This window comes from Dryobates pubescens, chromosome 14 (genome assembly GCF_014839835.1).
Source record: "Dryobates pubescens isolate bDryPub1 chromosome 14, bDryPub1.pri, whole genome shotgun sequence".
Taxonomy (NCBI): Eukaryota; Metazoa; Chordata; class Aves; order Piciformes; family Picidae; genus Dryobates; species Dryobates pubescens.
The window spans coordinates 16,685,074-16,708,427 of record NC_071625.1 but is presented as its reverse complement, the minus strand read 5'-3'; the positions used below and the strand labels follow the sequence as shown (position 1 = coordinate 16,708,427).

Below are 23,354 nucleotides of genomic sequence, written 5' to 3'. Positions count from 1 at the left end.
TTACTGTTTCTGTACCTCTTCCAGTTCTGAAAGTCAACTGCCACATCCCCGAGGGCATATTCAGCTAACATAAGAAGCACCGTTAAACACTGGGTGCAGAAGGTAAGATTATTCAATTTCCTCTGACAAAAGAAGACTTTAGGTTCACCTCAAACTGAAATCAAAGTTTAGCTTTCAGCTTCGAAATGCCATACTTCGGTTTATTATGCTTGTCATCTGTTGATATGACACCCTCTGCAGCTCTTCATTTTAGTGTTTTCAGCGCTGTAAGCAGTTCTACCAAGCAATGGCAGAACTGAAGGTCACATGATGATTTTCTTCCTGTACTTAGGATAAGGAGACTGAGACCATGGAAAAATCTGTTTTACCTTGAAACTTCCTCAATAAAGCAAAGGACAATACTTAATTTTCAGAGTCTAATTAAAAAAGACAAAGAAAAGAGAGAGAGAGAAACCAAACCCCTAGCTCTGAGTTTTATGGATCTGAAAACACTGGCAGGGAAAACATTATTTCGGAAAGCAGTGATGGTGCTTGGGAGGAGTAATAAGCACTCTCTTCTGGCACAGAAAGAAACCTTTGTTATCAAATGGAAAAGAAAAGTGATTGTTTATACATTTATTTTTTTTTCAATAAAATGACTCAGCAGGATTGAAGTCTACCCAGAAATACTTTTTTGCTAAACTACATTCAATATCAGAAGAGGGGAAAAATCCAACCCCCTTCCTGAGTATCAGTAAATAAAGTATCACAGAAGTGCGGAGCAACTACCAGTTAACTCCATAACCTCAATCACTGTCCTTTACAGCCTGTCAGGAAAAAAATGGCAATGTTGATTCTCAGCATGGATTCTAGAGTGGATATTGCAGTAACCTCATTTGTTTTGCAAGACAATGAAATCTTCAAGAATGGTACAATATTTTTGTTACTGCTACAATCAAGTACATTTATGATGTGCTGTACATAAGCCTGTTTTAACATAACATTTACAAAGACATTTTCCCTTCTGCCTTTTGTTTGCTGTGCTAGTTTATAAAAATCAGGAGGAGCCTGTACAGGCTTGTCTACTGCAATGTGACAGTGTATTAATTTCAGATCTCTCCATTTTTAACAAATCCTTGTCAGGTCATGAATTTCAGAATATTCATGATGTTTTTTTTTAATAATTAGTGAAAATTCTATACGCTTTAATAACATGTTGTTGGGGTTTTTTTTGGTAAGATAAATTAAATGCAATAGTTGTAAATTAAGGGGCAACACTTCAGCAAGTGAAAGGACTGACAGAAGCTGATTTATTTCTAACAAATCTAACACCAGTCAGAAAAGCTCATTTCACTACAGTAGCCTCCCCAATAAAAGCTGTGCAGGAAAGTGAATTGTGCCCGATGGCTTGTGTTCACTAAAAACACAAAATGAGCTAAGAGATCATCTTCAGCATCTAAGGATGCCAATCTCAAAGTACTGCAACTGTTGTCATGTTGACTGGCTAAGAAAAGAAGATGCTGAGCCTGTGTGCACAGCCCCCAACATATATATATCATATATGAAAAAAACATACACACAGTGTGACTTGTGATAAAAAGATGTCAAATATAATCTGAATAAGAAAGCTATTAAGGCCACAAACACCTGTTTAACTTCTCAGCAAAAATGCTCTGTTTTACTCAATGCACCATTTTCTAAAATGCTGAATTCCAGACTTCGCTCTTCAGTCTCTAACTTATCTTTGAAAGGCTATTTAAAACATTTCATTTCCCTTGCTTAAGTTTCAGTTATTCCCAGGCAGCTCAGAATTTAATTCCAGCACTGGCTTGCTGGTTCATTACCAGGTGCTACAATTGATAAGATCATAGATCTCCATTACATGGGGAACACCAACTGCTTCCCAAGTGCTTAAAACAATCACTTCTCTTTCTTGCAAAAGTATCTTGAGCTCTGTCTTCTATTCCAGTAGTCTCTGAATACGAAACAAATCACCGTAATGGAAATGCACCAGGACTCTCATAGCTGCATACTCCCTACGCATTTTGAAGAATACCAGCACTACCACACACTGTACTGTAACAAATCCCCCTGTTTTTCCAGACTATTTTCCACTTTTAAATATACACAGGTATTTCAGTAGTTGTTTTTAAACTGCCTTTGGAAATTAGCAGTTTAATGAGATTAACATTTTTCTTTTTTCTACAAAGATTTAAGAACTCAACAACAAATTAAAATCCCAACAAACGACACCCAAAATGCCCCAAACATCAAGCACATATGAACTGAAATAAGAGATGCCTTAACAGTTTGCATATCTCACACCTTAAGAAGCCAAGACATTAATGAATTTTAACCAATGTTTAAGCATATTTATAGTTTGGAAGGAAATGGCTGAGGTAGCCAATGTGTTAAGTCAAGTGACAGTCGTGACCTCTCCAAATTATTATACCCTCAGAAACCAAGGGGAAAGCTCTTCACGTATTTCAGAATTGCCTCTACAGATCTCCAAAAGTCCAAGAGTGGGTGCTTCCCTCCAGCTACCTCTACTGAAACTCACAACTAAGATGCAACAGAACACTCACAATTAAACAAACAAACCAAAAAAAGGCTTTTTTTTGTTTGTTTCCTAATACACAACCACTTCTACACTATATATATATGGTGTCTCTATCGAAAAACAGGAAGAAAACTTGTTTTGGAAACCAGTCACCTGCCTGCAGTCATAGAACCAGCAACCTTCCTTACTTAATTTCTACAGCCACGTCCCTTTGAGTGATTCCTCATGGCTTGAAAAAAAAATCTAAGGGTCTGTTGTAGTGAAAACCATCACAGGCTTGAGACCAAGGAAAAACAGCATTGAACTTCTCTGATGTATGCAACTATCTTGCTTATATTTAGCAGATCACCAGCAGGTTCCATCTGAACAGCTTCTGAAACAGCCAGGTCCATCAGAAAAAAAGTAGCATTTAACTTTGAATTGTTTATCACTTTAAAAAAGGATTGCAACATTAATAGGTTGCAATAAATAGGGTATAACTCCTTGCCAGCTGATTAAGTACATTTCACAACATAGCTTAAAAGGTAATTATTATTTTTTAAACCAAGATAAGGTTTTTGACTGGATAGGACTTGATTATCTTAAGCCAGTATTGACCTTTTAACATTAGTCTGGACAGTTGAATTCAAGAACTGTGACAACTCCTCACTAACTACTCCCCTGACATATACTAAATAATACAACGTTGTTCACAAATTATCGAACAGAGCACTTCACATAGAAGCTATTGAGGAAACTTACTCCTCCTTGGGGTGGGTAATTTACAGGTACACAGCAGAGCTATCCAACTATCATCAACTGTCACATTTACATTTCTTTCACCGAGTTACTTTGTAAGCTTAAAATGACATGGAACTCCGGAAAAAAGTCACTAGCTAAGTATCTAAACCGAAGTACAATATATTATACCACTAATAACCTTAGCCAAGATTAGAGATGTTAGTGAAAAGTTTTTAATGATCCGTGACTAGTTTCTAGTCTACTGTTACAGTCAGAAAGAAAACACCCCTGTATGATGCTGGCACAAATGTTCAGTATTTAGCTGCAGAACAAGCGCTGCCTTCTCAGGGACTCAGACACTGATTTCAGCTTCCCCCAAAGTTGTATCCGACCTTGAGTCTGTTTATTCCACAAGACCAGAGATTTCGAGTTTCAAATTACTTAATAAAGCAAGGAGATGAGCCAAGCAGCCAAAAGTTACTAACTCCTATCACTACTAAAGACAGACAGACTTTCTTGCTGACAAGAAATATACCAGTAAACAAAAGATACAAGTTCCCATCATTTGCCAATCAACATTCTTGAATCTGGAGTACACAGATCCTGATTACTGAATTCAGTGACACTACTTAGACTGGGCTTCAGTGTAAAGAGGAGGCAAAATCTGGCAACACAGATTACACAAATACTTTATAAAGCAAGCAATGATCTTATTCCTTGATGTAGTACTACACAGAGCACACAGAATTGGCTGCAATTAGGTCATCACGCAGTATCGTTAAGAAGATTGAAGATTTCAGATTTAAGAACACTAAAAATAAGGCAGAAGCACACTCCATACAAACACAGCCTCAAACATTTCAAAGCACTTTCGAAGAGCAAGCATTTGCTATGAGATCACACCTAATACACTGAAATCTTCATCTGTCACAATCAAGAACAGTCAGAAAGCAGTTACAGACAATATATACACCAAGAGATTTAAAAATACTTCAAAAAGTTTTACCCATTTTTGCCGCAGGTAAGGTGAAGCTTTACTAGAAAAACCAAACAGTCAGAATAAAGCTATCCAAACTACACGTTTCTCTCATTAATATATTACCTTTCTTTGACTGTAGATATCTCACAGCCCTTATCAAAGTAGGCCAGATCCGTTTCATTTCCCTAAGGTTAAGCTGGTGAACAGTATAGAGAGTATTCATCAGCTAAGGAATGGCCACCATTCAATGACAAATATAGCACAAGCTATTTCTCATCTGTCCTAATTTATTTTTTTTTTTTTAAGCTGAGATATAGCTTCTTCTAGAAATCACCACAATTGGCAGCCTCAAAAAATGCTGCTGCCTTTGTCCTCTTATGCAACTGCTGGTGTTCCCCCTTCTCCCCCCAACAGGAATAAAAAGCGATTACATGACATCTCTCCATTTCAGGGCAGAAGAGACTGGATAAGCAATCTTCCCTTAAGTTATGTTCTGAAAACACTTCACAGGCAACCAGGGGAAGAAAGAAGGATGGGGCTTCATTCATTTTAGTTGTTGGGAGTGGGTAGTGGGGGAATCAATACCTTTTATCATGGCCCAATGCAGCCATCGTCTGCAAGAAGCAGCTAGCCCTGCTGCAATCATCCTCTAGTACTGGAGGAGGAGAGAGAAAACTGATATCCCAAATCCTAACCAGCCCTGACAACAGATGGGAACAACTTACTGCTTCTTTGAAAAGAATTTTCTTCTCTACTTCTGAAAGTTACTCTCTGAGAAGTACCTTTATTCTGACCCTCACAACAGTCCAAGGAGATTAAATCTACCTTCATCTAATACTTTTGATATTCAATATACAACACACAGGAGTAGGTAGGCATCACTCTTACTCCTTCCTGACAAACGAGTTTTACTGAAGGCAAAGCACAGCTCTGTTTTAGCTTTGTTTCCAGCTACTGTTACTTGCTGGTTTATAACTCTACTGGGGTATTCTCCAGTGAGCTGACAGATTTCTGTACTTCAGAAGACATTACCAGGATGTGGTGTTCAAGCCTGCAATTTCTGCTTCTTAAAGTTATTTCTACTACTTGTGCTACTCGCACATCAATGTGTTTAGCCTAAATGCTAGTTTAGCCTGAACACTTCAGCTAAGTACTGAAACCATGCAAGACAAAGACCACATTAAATGCTTCTTCCAGTGTCCTCCAAAGAGACAATAAAAAGACTAAACAGATTTACCGTTACATTTTTCAACTAATCACCAGCTACGCCTACTAAATGCTGAGTTCAGATTCGTTTCCCCTGAACCTCTGAAGCAACTGCCTCTGTCTGTAATCCAAGTTTACGACGACGCAATACTTCTCTGCCAGTTCTCTTCCAAAAAAGAAAGTACATTGAAATGAAAGTGAACACAAGGAAAGTTATGCTTATCATCAGCAACACTCAACCTTTTAGAGCTGTCTTCCATCTAAGGAAGATTTGATTCTTTGACTATTAAAAATTTTGAGCTTTATTCCCATACCATATACACACTGCCACCCACAACATCAGCACACAAATATCTTGTACATAATAATAGGGAAAATACTTATGTCTTGGAATGCAAGTTAAGATCATCAAATGAATGAGTTTCTCATGTCCATCTAATTACAGTAAAGCCTCCATTTCAAGTCAACCCCCCTCATGCTAATAAATGGATATTATGGTTTCTTGGAGGTGGGGAGGAAAGTGGGTGTGTGTGTGAACAACAGGGGTGGCAACTTCTAAGCCATGAAGTAAAAAGACATTAGTCTTTCACTCGAAACGTTACCTACAATCAGGCACTTAAAAACTACTGGCACAAGGTAAGTGAAAACAGAATTACATTTACAGTGGTTTCAAGTGCACAAAGATCAAAAATAAAGCTGTCAGATCCTCACATCAGTGGAAGTAAAAACCAGAGCTCAAGCCCTCTTTCGTTTCAAATCGTTCTGAAAAGCCAGGAAAAAAAATAAAAGCATCAGAGCTGTCAGGTGGCAGGAGATCCTGCGGACTGCTTCGCCTCACAGGAGCATGACCAGAATAAAATATTTAGTTCCCTAGCTTTGCTTTTTTACTTCCATAGGAAAACAAACACACACCAAAACACAAACAACCTGCAGACCCACAGGTGGTAAGACAAATTAAGAGGGAGAGGTAGGGGGAAAATACACAAGAGTGTATAAACTGTGTACCTTTAGCCCAGCACATGGGGAATGGGCTACAGCCGCTTTTCTCCATATAGAAAGCACCTGCTGGCTGCGGGGCCTGGCCAGCCCCCTCCAGCAGCCACATGCACAGCTCCGGGTGGAGACTCCAGCAAGCGCCGCATGCAAGGAGGCTCCGCTCCAGACGTTCGTGGTCCTGGGGCGGGAGGGGGCTGGCGGGGGGCCGCCTACCCGCCTTCGATCCACAGGGAAGCAGAGAAGGGATGACCCTGACGGGCGGCTCAGCTGCCTTCACCTGGCGGCGGGAGCGCGCCCCGGGCAGCGCGCTCCGGCGGTGACGGCGAGGGGAGGCCGCGCCGCGGCTTCATCTTCTGCCGCCTGGACGATGGAAAGCCCGGAGCATCCTCTCCCGGGGGCGAGCGGGGCGAAGGCAGGCGGCGGAGTGAGCGTGGCTGCCCGTACCGCTGCCGCCGGGAGGGAGGGAAGGAGGGAGGCGGGGAGGCGGGAGGGAGGCGATTAGCGAGCGCCGCATTAATATGCTAATCGCCCCTTCTGTTCCATTCACCCGGCAGCCTCCTGTTTACCAAACTGACAGCCGCTCCTGAAAGCGCCCGAGCTGCAAATCAAACCTGACCCGGGTCGTGCCAGGAGATGTGCTCCCCGCTGACCATTTTCCCTGGCTGTTGTTCCAGCCACCCGCCCCCGGCATCGCCCCCGGCATCGCCCCCGGCCCCGAGCGCCCAGCGCCTACCCAGCCCCGCACAATGGAGCTCCCGCACAAAGCCCCGAGATCCACCAAATCACACCTCCTTCCCACCAAGCACTCAAACTTTCGCCTCACTTCGACAGATTTTCTACGTACTGAAATAAAGGCCACACACGCCTGGAGTCCACCAGAACTTCCATGAACTCCATCAAGAATCTTGGCTGGCATCACGACCTGCATGACTCCACAACTACAAGATTAAGGTTCTTACCTTGGTAGAATTTCCGCAGCCTTTAAATTAACGAGCAAATATCACAGCCCACCGCAGTAATTATTCAGTATCACATCTATTCCGCCTCTCAAACCAGGGACTCTTTACGTACTTCTAATCAGAAGGCAAGGGTCCACACTACAACGGTCCAAAACACGCAGCATGGCACTTGTTTCTATACTCAGCAGGTATCAAAACTGATTACAATAATTTTTTTCTCATCTTTTAAAACCGAGTATAAACATTGCAAAAGCCCAAATTTATAAACACACACTCAGGCAGCATATGTACACGTAAAAGAAGAAAACACCCCTTTTTTACTCCTTGCAAAGGATTTCATTAAAAAAATAAATAAATTCAACTGATTCAGCTAAAATATGTATTGAAAAAATAAAATCAACAGGAACAAGGCTCATACTGATTGTTAAGCTCTTTACATATTCCATGGTAATCTTTTCTCACTCCCAGCCCTCAGCATAAGGCGTAAGGCTTATCCAAGACTATAACCAAAAGGGAATTAATCTAAAGCTAACAGCCTTCAACTTAACCTGCCTACTTGGAGCAGCATATTCTCATCTACAGCATATGTTTAATTACCATTCTTTACCTATAACACTGCCACCTTCATTTCTCAATAACACTGGCTATGCAGAACTGCAGTAGTGTATGTCAAAACTCTGGAGGAATTCAGTTGCTGCTATTTAAATGTTGCTTTCTTTTCTATTTAAATGAGAAAAAAATATTCATTGGGGGAAAAAAAAAAAAAGAAAAAGAAAAAGAGAGATTAGGCCACAAGCAGGCCCATCAGATGTTCTGCATCACTGCTCAGGCACAAAGCTCTTTCTGGGGATGAAGAAAGCCAAAGAGAACTGAAGACATGCCTGGATGCCTTCCTCCCCCCACCACAAAGTTTGTGCAGCATTTTAGGGGTTTTGAAGACAGCCAAAAATTTCCAGAAATGCAGTCAATTATATTTGCCTTCAACAATGAAGCAAAACATGTTATAGTGATATTCCGAACACAGATTACCAGATTTGTGTCTACAAAAGACACGGACACAAGATAGGTGCCCTTCCAGTTCAAGCTGCAGCTCAGAGAACAAGAAAACTGGTTTGTTTGTGGTTTTTTTTTTTCCACACACCCAGCTCTGCCACGGGCTTCCTTGGTGACCTTGAACAAATCAAGTCTCAAAACAGAAAGCAGCAGATAACTTTTTTTCATTCTCCCAAAACTGGTTTACTCTGTGCTTTAGGGTGTAAAATAGAAAAAGCCTGCATTTCTTCCATAAAAAAAAAATAGCACTTTGCAGAAAATTAGCTAGCAAAAAATAATAAAAATAATTAGAGGTAAAAGTGGTAGGGCCCAAATTAAGTTTTCATCATGAAAACAAACCCCTTGAAATATCAACGGTTAAGTGCATTACCAAGGAGAATTTTACTAAGCAGGATGTGTGGTCTTGCATTTTTCTTTACGCTTTTAACACAAGACTAATACAGATTATCAATCCAAGAGGTACTTTCTGCTCGTTACAGCTAGCCTTACAGATGACACAGTATTATAATCACTCTCCTCAAGGACACTTTCTTTTAATATTAGAGTACAAAGTGAAGTTGAATACAAAGTAATATACAGCATGAGAATTTTTACTCCATTTTTTAAGTTATCCATTATTTGACACCGAGTATCTGATTTTCAAAATAAGCCAAGTGCTTCCTTGTGACTGTGAGATTTTTTTAAATTAATTCTTATTTGTTATTACAAGATGTTATCAGTATACAGATGCTCGTGCTCTTCTTTCAAATAACATGGTCAGGTTCTCTGCACAAAAAAGCCAAATCATGAAATTTGTGTTCTGGAGACAGAAACCCCAAACTTTGGGTTGGAAGGGGAACAAGGACAGAGCAGAAACAAGGCACAAAGCAAACAGGAAAAACAAACAAACAAAAAGCCCAACCAAAACCAGACAAAACAAAAAACAACTTCAACAAACCGGGGGGGAGGAGGGGAAGAGGGGGCAAAAAAACCAAAGTAACCCCAAACAAACAAAACCCCATCAACTAAAACCTCCACACGCCACAAGCTGGAAGACATTATGTCTCTGGTGTACTTAATACCAACTATCTGCAAAATTTTGTAAATACTGCTCATCAAGTAGGTATCCTGAGTACCATTTCATTCATCTAAAATAACATGTTTTAAGTAATGCCAATCAGATTATAACATTTACTGAGGTAAGAAACATCTGTCAGAAATTAGGACTGCGGAACAGGAACGTTCATTCTTGTTGTCCAGGTCGCATACGCTGACATACACAGATAGTATCTGCATAGTACTCACTGTGCAAGCAATGCTACTACCAGTGACAATTCTCAAAAAGCAGGTATTGAAAAATTAATGCATCAGTCAACACTAAGAAAATGTAGCAGCACTGGCCATTTCCCCAAAATACACATTCTAATGCAAAAACCAAACCAACAACCCTCAGACTACCCCAATAACAGACAGGCCAAGGCTCTTGGTGAAGAAATGGCATTTTGCCTCCAAGGAAATTCAAATCAAGGCTATTCTACTGTGACTATGAATTTGGTTGCTCAATTTCAGCCTGGTTTTGAAGATTACTGAATATCAGCATCAGCTTTTTGAAAGCAAGGGGGGAAACAAAAACAAGTCAGAAGCTTTTGAACTGTATCAAGGCATTTAACTTCTGTTTAATTTTGCCTGCAGGGCTGATCCTGTCTCCTAGTGAAGTCAACTGCAAACATCACAAAGCTTTATGAAACACAGGGTTAAACAAGAGTTTTGTACAACTGGAAGATGCATAAGAGGTTGTATAATTTTTTCCACTTAAGCTTATCCAAACACATAAAAAGATCTAAAATGCCTGTCAGATGAACTGGCAAAGCTTGGCTTCCTCTAGGGCTACTTCTAGACACTGAGCTCCTGTGGGGTGTCTTGGATGTCTAATCAGCAGAGAGCTGACTAAAGTTTCTTCTTCGTCTAATGGCATCATTAGGATCTTTCCACTATTCAACCAATTATTTTCACATCAGTTAATATCTCTATTCATTGAATTTAGATCAAACTGGCTGGTAAGTTCAAGCACTGTTGGAAAGGGAAACAGAACAGAGCCAAACAGAGAACACTTGCCTAAGTTTCACTGCCCTGAGACACCAAACTAAGCTCGCTATTAAAAAATTGCATTCATTTTGCTAACAAAGAATAAGAGCTCCTAAACAAAGTTTGCCCTTAGGATAGGTTGAGGATTTTTTTTGTAAGACCACAAATGCTTTTTACTGAGAGAACTGCAGAACAGCCTGTAAAGCTCAGAGTGCCTGATAGCTGTTCTAAAGTAAAACATGTTTACTGCGCACATCAATCTTCTGCATCCCAGTTTGCTTGCTTTTACATGTTTGTTTCCAGAATTCTGCTCTCCAAATACTGAATCTGCACTGTAACTCTTCTCTCAAGCTTGTTCATTATGTTGGTTTTGGGGAGGGTTGTTGTTGTTTGGGGTTTTTTGTGTGGAGGTTTGTTTTTTGTAATTTGTTTTTTGTTCTATTTTGATTGGTTTTTTAATTACTATAATTATTTTGTGTGCATGTGTGTAATATTTAAGAGTTGAAAAGATTACTTGCCCTAAGTTTCCCTTTAGCCAAACAAACATCTTTATATTTGTTCACAGGAATTACTGAAAAGAGTGCATCACCATGACACCGAATCTGGAATTGTGACTGCTGACATTTACCTTACACTAAGCTCAAGCTTGCTAAGGCTGTCTTAGAAGGCAGTCTTGGATTACCTGGTCTTTAAATATATCATTCTTTACCCACTGCACCCCCCTGCTCCTCCACCCCAGCCACATCTTCTCCAGCACACAGTCTTCTCTTGAACACCCTTTGCCAAAGGGCTCAGCAGCCAACAAGGATAACAGGTTTCCATGGACTCTCAGAAACTCTGAAGACTAAGAAGCTCAGTGATTATATGGCCACCAGAGATGTTCTTTCTTGTTTAACTATGAGATTCTGACAGATAAAACTGAATAACAAATGACATTTTACTTTGAGTGTCAAAATCCAAGACCAGTCTTCCAACAGACAGAATTCAGCACAACTGAGATGCAACATCATCTCCACAAATTTGACTTTGCAATATGGACAAACTAATTCCATGCTCAGATTAGATTGGGCCATTTTGTCCTGAAGGAGAAAGGTAAAGAATACTTTAAAAGTAAGTCCTACAGAATAAAAATAAGAATAAATTTTAGAAGACAAAGCAAAGCAAACAACTAACATCCATTGCCTCTGAAGCTAAGAACTCTTTTGTGAGGTTCCCATCAAGTTAAACATTTTGATTTGTGAATTTAGTTTTCATTTGAACTCCTCATGGCATATGCATGAATGTTTCTTGCTCAGAGAATGCTTGACATTTGAATGAGTATGACAGAGTGAAGCTCAAACTTCCTAGCTTCAATCTGGGGCAGTCAATAGCCAGGAAGAAAAGAAAATGCACTGCAAGAGCTACACTACAGTGCATAAACTGACCAGAAGATGATGCTGGTATCCCAACAAACTCATTCTAGAATATAAACTGCTTCTCATCACCACCCAAGACATTATTCTGGCATAAATGCAATCCAACACTGAATTTATTGTTATCTTCCTCTATTGGGTGAGCTTTATAGTAGAACACATCTAAGGTACTTCCTGAGAAGTGCAATCTTAAAGCAACACTATCACTTCTGGGCCATGGTCACCTTATTAGCTTCACTGTCCTCCCCAGTAGTTGACAGAATTCACTGCTTTTATTTTTAAACCTCAACTGGTTTTGAGGTGGGGAAAAGAAACTAAGCAGGAAATGTAGTATTAATGAAAGGAAGGATCCTCTGATGTTAAGCAGCAAAGGAGACAGCACACAACCCTCCAGCCCATGCTGTTAAGACAACAAATGTTATTAGGATCACTAAATAAATCTTTGTTATTATTTAATAAAGACTAGCCATTTTTTAAACCCATATGGGTTGTATCAATTTTCAGGCATGAAAGTTGTAGCAGATTTTCTTGTGGGTGGACTAACCCACTCATTCTCCTACTTGCATTTACTTTTTGATTGCTTACTGCAGAGAACTATAAAGTCAGCATCATGAAAGCTAAGAATGGTTTTAAATTACTCCTTCCCAGGGCACTGATTCCTCTGCCTCTTCATGTTCTAGGCTATTAGGGAAAAAAAACCCAAACAACAAAACTACTTCTATCCCCAAGACATCTTTGAGAAGTTCCTTCACAACTCCAGTATTTAAAAGAAACATCTGCATCACGGAACCCTGGAAAACTAAGACAAAAGCGAACTCGACACATCCTGCTCCTCATTTTACTGTAAATGCTCTTCTTCCTGCTCCTCATTTTACCATAAAATAGTCTTGATGATTTTGCTCTGAGACAAGCTCACTGCTTACCAATTTGCATTGATTCTCTTCGACCTTTTCAGGTGGGGAGAAAGAAAAATAAGCCAAAGCTATCCAGAATGGTCTCCAGAGCCTTTCTCGCCTTTATAAAAGTTGCTCTGTTTACGGCAAAAGCCTTCTATTTATGAGGTAAACACAGTAAGTATCTGAAGGGGGAGGACCCCACCTCTTTGATGCTGTTAGAAGGAAAACTCATTCTGTGAGGATTACTTTTGTTCGGTGAAAGGGATCCATGCGTGGATGAGTTGACATTACAGACAACTCTTAAAACCCCTCTTCATTAATTCCAGGGTAACCTAGAAATAATAGTCACATCTTCTAAGAGAGACATAGGAAAATGAAGTTGCTTATGAGTCAGCAAGTCTGTTCAGTGCCTGTTAATATTGAGGCTGCTTTCCCTCTCATCTAATAACCAATTACACAAAAGAAAGTAATAAAAGTTGTGCTGCCACTGAGGGTCCAATTAATGTATCAGAAACGGCACAGTATGGACTCCCTTGTCCTGCTTCTCCCCCATATGCTAAATACAAAGTCAGAACAACAGCATATAAAAAAGTTTGTGCTAGAACAGTGTTTGCAAGTAAGGGCTGTACTTGAAAAGGAAGTATGTAATTCACAGAGACTCAAGAGTGTCACAGAAAAACACAAACATAACATTAGCAATTCCTCAGGCTTCCAAACTATGACATGCAATTACAAACTGAGTAAAAAACAATCCATGAGCTCTCAATAAAGCAATGATACTATGTTTATATTTAAACACACACTGGTGGAACAGTTAATATCATATATCTTAGTGGATCATGAGCACAGCATAAATCCCCTATGTATAAACAAACATAGGCTAAGACAAATAGCTACCTACATTTGAAGTTTCAGTGTTACAGAACAGAGCAGCAAGCTGGTGTTGACAACCTTCAAATCTAAGGAAACAGAAAATTAACTTTTACACAGTATCTTTTTGAAGTTTTATAACAAATATTAAGGTTAATTTATTAACCAAGCAAATTCTCTGCCTAGCCTATCAAGCAAAGATTAGAGTATTTAAAACCCAAGAAGAGTGTTTAATATTCACAAATTCCCCTTTCTCCAAATAATGTAATTTGGATTCCAAACTATTGCGTGAGAGGTATCAGCAAATAGAGTTTGATGTTTTGTCTATTCACTTTAATCAATCCCTCTCCTAATTTTATACCAGGAAAGGCCATTCACCTGAAAAGAGCTTTCGCCTATATCCTGCTTCATGAGAACAGCAATAAACTTTCAAGGAGCAGTTCTTCAGGCAGTTATTTTATGCTCTGCTGTGGACAATCAAAGGTCATCTTTAGTGAACACAAAGCCTCTTATTCAATGCAAAAATCCAATGCACCACCTTAAACAGCTTCATTTGTTCCTCCAATTACAGAAGACAGCTGTCGTCAGCACAGTCCTGTGGAACAAGTTATGTTTACCTACAGCAATGCCTGCAGAGTGCTATCAAAGCACTCAGAAAACACAAGAACATGCTACCTAGTTTTAAAAAGGCTTCCAGGAGCTCACCACCAAATAAAGCTCAAGTTAGTTTAGCTAACCAACTATGGAACTAGATGAAACTCAGTATTTCAAAGACAGCAAATAGCCCCACTCTGTGTCTTTTTATAAAACAAATTCATGAGCACACCATTATGACCTCTTTTCTCTAGCTCTATATTCAACTGAACTACACTAAACTTCATCTGTTGACTTGAGAACAGCTTCAGTAGTGTTTTGATAAAGTGGAAAACACATTCAAGAATGTTATTATTGAAAATGAACTAGGTAGGACACCAAGATCTACAAGACCAACTGATACAACTGGAGAAGAGGTAACTTTATGGGCATAGCCCTTCTTCACATCTAGGAGGAGGGATATTAAGTAAGCATTGTATGTCTTCACAGGGTAGATAAAACATCAACAAAACCCAGCTGATGGCTGTACTTGGGTAGTACCAAGCTTTTTGAGCACTACTTCCAAAAAAACCTATGGTATTGGTCTCCACAACTCCATTTGAAGCATTTCAATTAAGACATAAGCTTTTGAAGGACCAAGAAACTGGCACCAAGTACAAAAAAGAAAAAAAAAAAGTTAAAAATCAGTGAATGCACAGGAAGAGTGTAAGCCTCATCCTGACACCAAGACACAGAAGACAAAGTCCAGTAAAGTTCAAGTACCCTGAAAGCACAGTAAGAATCTTTAACTGCAGAAGGAGCTGTGAAACTGCCATCTTAGCAGATTAAGTATCTTCAGGGAATACTTTCAGTTTGCAGTCAATTCTCACTTGGGATAGAACAACAGATTTCCTTTTCTCCCCTCAAGTTTTGAAAGGCACCAGTAATTAAACAAAGCCTGATCACTGTCCATAACACTACTTAAAACCCTTCTTCAAAACATTCCATGTAAGAAACTCAGTAATTCAGTTAATGTTTCCAGAACCTAAACAATTATAACTATCTCTAACATCTCACTCTATCATTTGTCTCCCCCACCCTTTTGTATCACAAGGCCTCAAGTTTAAATAATATCTTTTATTCTTCCTCTTGGAATCATTGTGTGTTACTGGGACTAGAAGCCTTAGATACGTTCCAAGTTTCCATTAGCAATTCAGCCACTCTTTGAGCCCATGGAAGTTTGCTCTACTAAGACCATTTTGCCAGAGCTGCTTGTAAAGTGTCTACCATGACCATGTTCTTACACCGTGGCCCAGCCAGCCTTCACAGATTTAGTTTAAGAGCAGGTAAATCTGAATCACAACAAAGTCAACAAATCCTGGAGATATTCCACATTAAGCTTTTCAGAGTTATTACCCACTGATGTGAAAAAAAGAAAACTAAATAAATCAAACCATGTGACACTATTCCAGCAAGTAACATGAATAGAGACTAACCAGAAACTTAACAGTTTTACAGGTATTTAAGTGGTCATTATTGAATGAATGTGAAAAAGTTTTTGTGTCAAAGAGTTTCTTTGCATGCATCTCAAGCATAATTCCATCCCACAAATGGAAGCACAGGCATTTAACATCCCACTTGTGTCATTCTGACCCCATGTTAGAATAAAGTCTTGAGGAAAAATATGCTTGCTACAAGATCACTACAAGAACATTTTGTTGTTGTGTTGTGGGTGGGTGACCATTTTTTGTTGTTCTGGATTTTTATGTGTATGTTGTTTGTTTGGGTGTTGTTTGGTTTTGTTTTAAAACTTCAACCCTTCTATATGAAATCCTGAAGAACATCAGCTTACGGCTTACGAAACTTCTGCATTTGTTCAAATTATTGACCTCCATGGAAAAGGTCTGCAGGAAACATCACAGCTATCAAACTGTTTAAGAAAATATCCAATTATGTTCTTCACCTTCTGAAAATAAAAAAGGGAAGATGGGGAAGGAGTTACAAGTACAATATCTACAGTTTTTCTTACTACTTCTTTTTCCAGTCTTCTGCTGAGCATTAAAACTTTACACAAGTAAGAAATTAGTTAGTAATTACACAGGCAGAGCAGTAGAGCTAGAGATTAAGAGCTATGAGTGTAAAAATATCCTAAAGGAAAGCTCATATAACCCTTTACTTATGGTCATTTTAGGAATAACTTAAAATAGTTGACAAAGTTCAGTCATACAATGTTTTTCATCTTGGTTCACTGTAGCTCATGATGTTCCTCTTCAAACAAGCTGTTGTGTATTTTGGGAGAAGATCCCAAGCCACTCCCAATCCAAATCTCACAGAACAAATAAAAGATTAGCAAGAATACCAACTTCTAAAGGAAAAAGAAGATACTCTAAATTTTGGAGAGGTGTTTAATATGTCTCATCTCAACAATATTACAGAGCTCACTGAAAAAATGTGAACCTTTTTCTTAACAAACAATGCTGCTGCTATTGATCTGTGTGAACACGAACTACAAAATGCAAATTCGAGAGCAGGGAAAAGGGTAGTGTTAAAAGTGCAGCCAATGTAAGCACAGAAGGTTTTACTAGAAAAGGATTGCAGCCAGATTTCATGTCAAGATCTTAGTTGTCATGTCCCCAGAGAATCCAACACACAACACTAACCCACCCCCTCCACAAATACCTAACAAAAGCTTACAAAGTATAAATATATCACTTTTCTGACTATCAGAATACAATGGTAAAACACATTGAGATGTAGGTGATTATTAAAAATGGCCAACTAGATATTAAAATAGGAAGAATTAACACACACAGCAAGAGTAGCTTCCTCAAAACAATGATTAGCTTTTGTCAGCAACAGTAATAGAAGTCTTGTGATACAGTACTTTGAAACCTAGACACAGAACTTAGGTTGCTGGTAGTGAAAAGAATTGAAACTGTAAGGCATATTTGCATAAAAAGAAAACCCTTCTCACACCTTCTGAACCCTAAGGTTCAGAATAAATAGAAGGTTAAGAAGAATACCAACTTCTGAAGGAAAAAGAAGAAACTCTCAAGTACCTAAATTTTGGAAAGGTATTTAATATGTCTCATCTGAACAATATTATATAGCTCACTGAAAAAATGTGAACCCTAAGGTTCAGAAGGGCATGCAGATAGCTATTCTAACTTGATAGCACTAACATCTATTAAATTGAGAAGCTTCCACTTCCATACTATTTTATTTGTAGGAGTATCTCAATTTAAGCATAAGTGAAAAAATACAACAAAAACCATTACAAAACATATGGAAATGAAGTTTAGTGTTGGATAAAATCAGAAATCTTAATAAAAGCTGTAAAAAAACCAAAAAATCCCAGAAGAAAGAAAATTCCTGATTTTCAAAGGGATTACTGAAAATGCTTTTAGTGAAAAAGACAGCACAGGTTTCCTTGTGTGATCCATTAAGCGCCACACCAGGCACTGACGTGACAGGAATTGTTTATTGTCTTAATGCAGCTTGTATTTAGTTCTTATTTAAAATTCAAGTGACAAATCAAAAAGCTGTTATTTTGTACTTGATTTTTGACTATGCAGTTGGTTATTTTTTTCCCCTTTAAGCAGGGACATTAACAACAGTTCTCTGCTCATGTTGTTGAGTTCATCCACAGCTGCATGAATAATCACTGCATAATTTATTACCCCTGTAATACATGTGAACATTTATTTTAAGAGTTCTTCATATCCTCACTTCTGCCAGGTTCTTGCTACCTTAACTTCATTTGGCAATTCCTCAATTGATTTTTAGTTTTCTGGGTTTTAACATCATAGAAAGAATCCATGCCCTTGTGTTGGTTTTTTTTCCTTACTCTAGTCTGAAAAGCTATGTTGCATTGCAGGTTCCTGTATTTAAGTGCACCACACAGGCAGGTGCAGATTTAGGGTAAGGAAGATCTAATTACACAGCACAGCATTACACACCCCAGGTTTTTTTCAGGCAGTTTGCCTCTGTGGAAGGGGCCAGGAGATAAACCAGGTTTAATTAAATGGATCATTAGCAGGCCTTACATTAGGAAGGCCATACACACTAACCAAAGACTGAATGAGGATGTGTTTTTAATTCAGAAAGATCAACTTAAGCTGCACTCAAAGTGTTAAACTTTTTTTTTCTCTTCTTTTTTAGGGGTGTGGGGGTGCCCTAAATGAGCACTTGGAATCAAAACTACTTTAATATTTCAAGAAAACAGTACATATGTATGGATGGTGCTGACATTAACTGTATGCTATCCATCAAAAAAAAACAAATAAAATGAGACATCAAATATGCAGCATGTCTAGAATCAAACTACACAAAGGATACTAATTTCCTATTAATCTTTTGATACCTTATGCTAAGAGACAGGAAGATTTCACTTAACTTATCAGATGTTCTCTGAAAGAAAGAGTAATCAACAAACATCTTTACACAAGATTCCATTCTGGAAGAAGGTTTTGTTCCCTTTTTAACCAAAAGCCCAGTATATGCTCATTTATTACATTTGTCTTTATTCTCTTCTACTTCTCTGGTATAGTTCTTTGGTATTGCCGTTTTGCTTACTTAGTATTCCTTCATTCTGGTAATTAATAAGCATTTGCACTACAGGATCAAAAACAAAGGACTAAGTCTAAAGAAAAGTCATCTACATCACACAGATGCTATATGGGTTTTAACTTCAGAGGAGGACAGTATCTAGGAGGGATTGGTTTTAATCCCAGCAGTGTCGACAGACAACGTTTGACAGTGTTTACTGAAGGAAGATAGCCTTTCATTCCTTCAGAAATATCACGAACATGCTCACGTTCCAAGATAACTTCACAGATAGACTCAAGCAGCACTTGGTGAGGCTCCGTTTGACTCGTTGTTCACTTCTGACAGCATTTTAAGCATTATCTTTATTACAGCTTTCCTTAGTTCTGAGTGGATACTGTCCAACCCCTACTATAGTCAAGCCATGCTGTATAGTTTTCTACCCTTTATAAAGGCCTCTTACCATACTGAGGAAAAAGGTTACCATTTAAAATCCTGGGCAAATGTTTGCCCTTTATCAGTACTTCCAACTAAACAGCTAGAAAGTACAATTAAGCAGACTCCCAGACGCATATCCAAATAGAAAATAACCTCACAGTGACTCAGATACACAGCATCAGACAAACTCTTCTATGTCCCAAATGGAACCTCAGAAGAAGTTTCATCACATACCCTTGATTCAGAAGCTCCAGAAAAATAAACAGCCTGACCTGAACACCAGGCAAGCGCTTGCCTTCCTGACAATCAAGCTCAACATTCAAAATCTTCCTAAAGATGTCTTCCTTACAACAAAGCTTCTTTCACGTTTAACGTTCTCTTTACTGCTTCAAGCAAATCTTTTATTTCCAGAACAGTCACTCTAAAATTCTTTTGGAAAAAGAACGTATCAGCTATCAAGCTTTTAACTGCAATTGCCATTTGATTCAGATAGGAATGCCCAAATACCTCCAAAATAGATTCATATTAAACCCTTTTAGATACTTACTGGAACAAAAGTGATTTTTTTAAGATGTGAAACACATCCCCGTAAGGAGAAATAAAATAATGGATACATAAGCAAAACCACCAATGCAGAGTAAGGATAACAGGAAGTTGACCTGATGACATCCATCCATCCCCCCGTTCAACCACAAGTGCACTACAGTTAGGATACATTATAAATGGTGAATAGATGGACGAAATGCAAGACAACAGAAGACATTCTGAGCTCTCCATCACACTTTGAGCCCCCAGTGCAAGTAAATTATAAAGCTTAAGACTTGGTTAAAGACTTGATCTGTCAAATGATAAACAAAAAATGCTCTCTCAATCACATATTGGGGGTTGGTTTTTATTGTTGGGGTGGTTTTGGCTTGGGTTTTTTTCAGTGGGACTCTTCACTGCTGTTTTGGAATGCTTTTTCTTTTATTTTTAACCACCACTGTAGAGGGGCATTTCCAATTCCAGCACAAGTCACCTGTGACCCCAGCTGAGAGAACACGTCCTTCACCTTTCCTGCTACTACCTGGGGAGCCTCCCTTACTCATAAAGCACATTTCCCTGCACACTGTCCCTTTGATTCACTGCTAATACTATTTGTGGCTCCTAATCCGTTCTGATGACAGCTTGTATCACACGCTGTACTGAGTCCTTAAGCATTAACTATATCACATGCATACTTAACAACTGCATATAAATACCTCTGTTACCTCCCCTCCTTGTCAAAATACACTGTTTAAATGTAGAAAAAAAAAAATTTTAAAAAATCCATACCTCAACAGCTTTTGTTTTGCCCTTACATACCCACATAACTAAGTACCATGACAGTGCCAGTATGAACTAATATTCTGGTTATGTAAAAGCATCATTATATTGCAAGCAAGCCCTTAAAAGCTGCCTGCTGTCACATCAAGACATAAATGAAAGAAGAGAACTTACCTGCTGGCAAGGGAAGTCTTGAAATATCTGTAACAATAAAAAATACATTTAGAAATAGAAGGAAAAATAGCTCTAAAATTGCATTTGCCTAATTAGTTTCTGCAAGGCTGTACTTGTTTAATAAAGCACATTATCTGAAGCCATTTGCTAGCTGCTAGCCATGCCACATGCAAATCAAATGCATTTGCCTTGTCTCACCCTATTCATTAACAAGATTATGTGTTGCTCACCTAACTGAAGGACAAAGATTATACTGCTGGGCAATGAGTGTCACCACTACAGCAGAATACAGGTCACTACACACAAATCAAGTGTCACATACAATTTTGCTATTATTACCTATGTAATTTCAGAGCTCCAAGTGTCAGTATTGTATGTTTCTTTATCCTTAAACCCTTAGAGAAAAAGGTAGCAACCTTACAGATGAATAAATATGGAACACAAGAAATATTTTAAGAAAGAAGACTGATTTTTATCACTCAGGCACGTGAGACAGTTGCTGAACATTTTCACAGTAAATGCCAAGGCTCTCTTGAGCTCAAATCACCTTTGCAATAATTACTGTCTTGAGTTTAAATAGACTGTATTGAAACTTATACCCTGAGGAAAGAAGGGTGTAAATGCATGCATATTCAACTTTCCTAAAGACACTTGTAGAAGCTGTAAGTTATTATGCCTTCTGCTTGCTTTTCATACATTTGTGTCATCTCAGTACACCTGACTGTAACTGGGACTTGTGGTACCAATCATAGTTCAGAACAGAAACTACAACACATCAACATCTAGAAAGCAAGAATTACTCAAAGTGTGTAGGGACAAGGACAGGGGACACACAACAGAGAGTTAATGGAAGCTCAAATAAATCGGGGCAGAGCAGGGGGGTTGGGGGGCGTGGGGCTTGATGAGAATTGAGAGCTGATAAAACCTGTAAAAAATGAACTCAATATAAGAAAAAGATCTGCAGAGTTATTTGGTTAAAAGCAGACAGCAATCTTAAGTAATAAAATGATTGTATTGGGTACAAAATCCATGCACAAACTGAACTTTAACCATAGGTGCAACAATTGCAACAGATTCAGAGGTTATCAGGGCATATGGTCACTGCTTTTCTACCCATTACAGGAAGTAACATGGCTTAATATATTTATTAGCCCCATTTTCACCAACAGACTCTTAACATCATTTACAATCCAGGTTTGTGGTTGCAGAACATGATGAAACTTGTACACCAAAAAATTACTAAAAGATTCAGAAATGAGACATAGTACTTGGAGGAGACAATGAAATGGCAACACACAAAGGTGAAACATACTTAAAACACAATGAAAATAGCAACAGGACACCATAAAAAAAAATAAGAAAAAAAAAATTGCATGCTTTTTTTTCCTGGCAGAAGATATAAAGTTTAAGAAGATAGTAAGGTACATTTAAAAGATTCTCATCATGCTGTCTGCTTATTATATGAGATGGCTTCGTTCATAAGAAATGCCTTGAGATGGGAGTAACCCAGAGAGGAAGAACACAAACTACATGGAAGAAAACCCTCAAGTTATCTTCTGTAATGAAGCCAGATCACTGTGTATGGAATGGAGCTTTCTTCTGGCAGAAAATGATGCTGCAGTGACAATTAATTTGTAAAGTTAAATTAAGAGAACTGTCACACCTTTTTGTCTGTTTATTTATCTTTAATACTTTCCCCGAACTTTTAGGAAGTCACAAAACAATTACTGCTAGGAATTTATATCCTGGGATACACAAATATCCTATACACAGTTGTATATCCTAGGATATACTATATTAAGAGCTGTAACCACTTGAGTAGAACTAAAATTGCAGAGTAGAAAATATCCTGTTTTTTCTGAAGTGATAGAAACTGATCTCTAAATTCCATTTATATTAAAAAAATAAAAATCAAAGAACATTGGGGAAAAAAAAAGTCAAGTCACTACAAAAAAAATTGCAAGTTGCATTAAAATTTTCCTCTAATTCTTGATGTACAAAAGTTGGTTTATTACAGCATTTCTTACCGAAGTGGTTTACTGCAAGAGTAAGTGTGCCTATACGACAGATTTCAAGAGAACAACAGTAAACTAAACCAGGGGAAAATATATTATCATTCACACACACAGAGACAGAAAACATCAATTTACATTCCAGGAATTTGGCCATGCAATTTCAAACACCTCCAGGAAAAGCTGGGCACCTAAGGCACCGTTTTAACTCAGAGACTTGATCATATTCTAGCGCTTGTCCCTAACTCCTGAGCAACTGTTTCCTCTGGGATCTCCACCAGCATTCACATCACTGCACTGGGGCCTACACAAATGGGGTACCTAGGGGACCAGCACTGTTACTGTATTAAGTCAAACCCTGTAACGATTTCTTATGTCCATGTTCCATTAAGGGCATTAACGGAAGAGATGCTACACCTCTGGGAGAATTATACTGAATAGTTTCTGCAAGTACACATTGTTCTAATACAATTCAGTGTCAGAGACTCTTTTCTACAACTGACATTCTAGATTTAAAAAACAAGTAGGATAGAAAAAAATTGAAGCCTGAAGGTCACATCAGTGTACTCAAAATTGTGTAAATGCACTTAGCATGTTAATGGTATCATATTAT

General features: G+C 38.5%; 1 protein-coding gene across 10 annotated transcripts in view; it reads right to left on the bottom strand.

The window, feature by feature from the left end:
- Positions 1 to 23,354, bottom strand: part of PTK2 (protein tyrosine kinase 2) — a 195,015-nt gene that overhangs the window by 134,766 nt on the left and 36,895 nt on the right. For 5 of the 10 annotated variants that reach the window (XM_054167174.1, XM_054167175.1, XM_054167176.1 and 2 more), the window contains exon 1: positions 6,450 to 6,861. The exons of 2 other annotated variants lie outside the window; for them this stretch is intronic. In XM_054167174.1, the coding sequence (XP_054023149.1) occupies positions 6,450 to 6,549 (100 nt within the window). In that variant the 5' untranslated portion in view covers positions 6,550 to 6,861. Of the gene's footprint in view, positions 1 to 6,449; positions 6,862 to 20,729; positions 20,757 to 23,354 lie in introns of those variants that run through there. 3 more of the 10 variants (XM_054167180.1, XM_054167182.1, XM_054167179.1) reach the window with 2 other exon arrangements.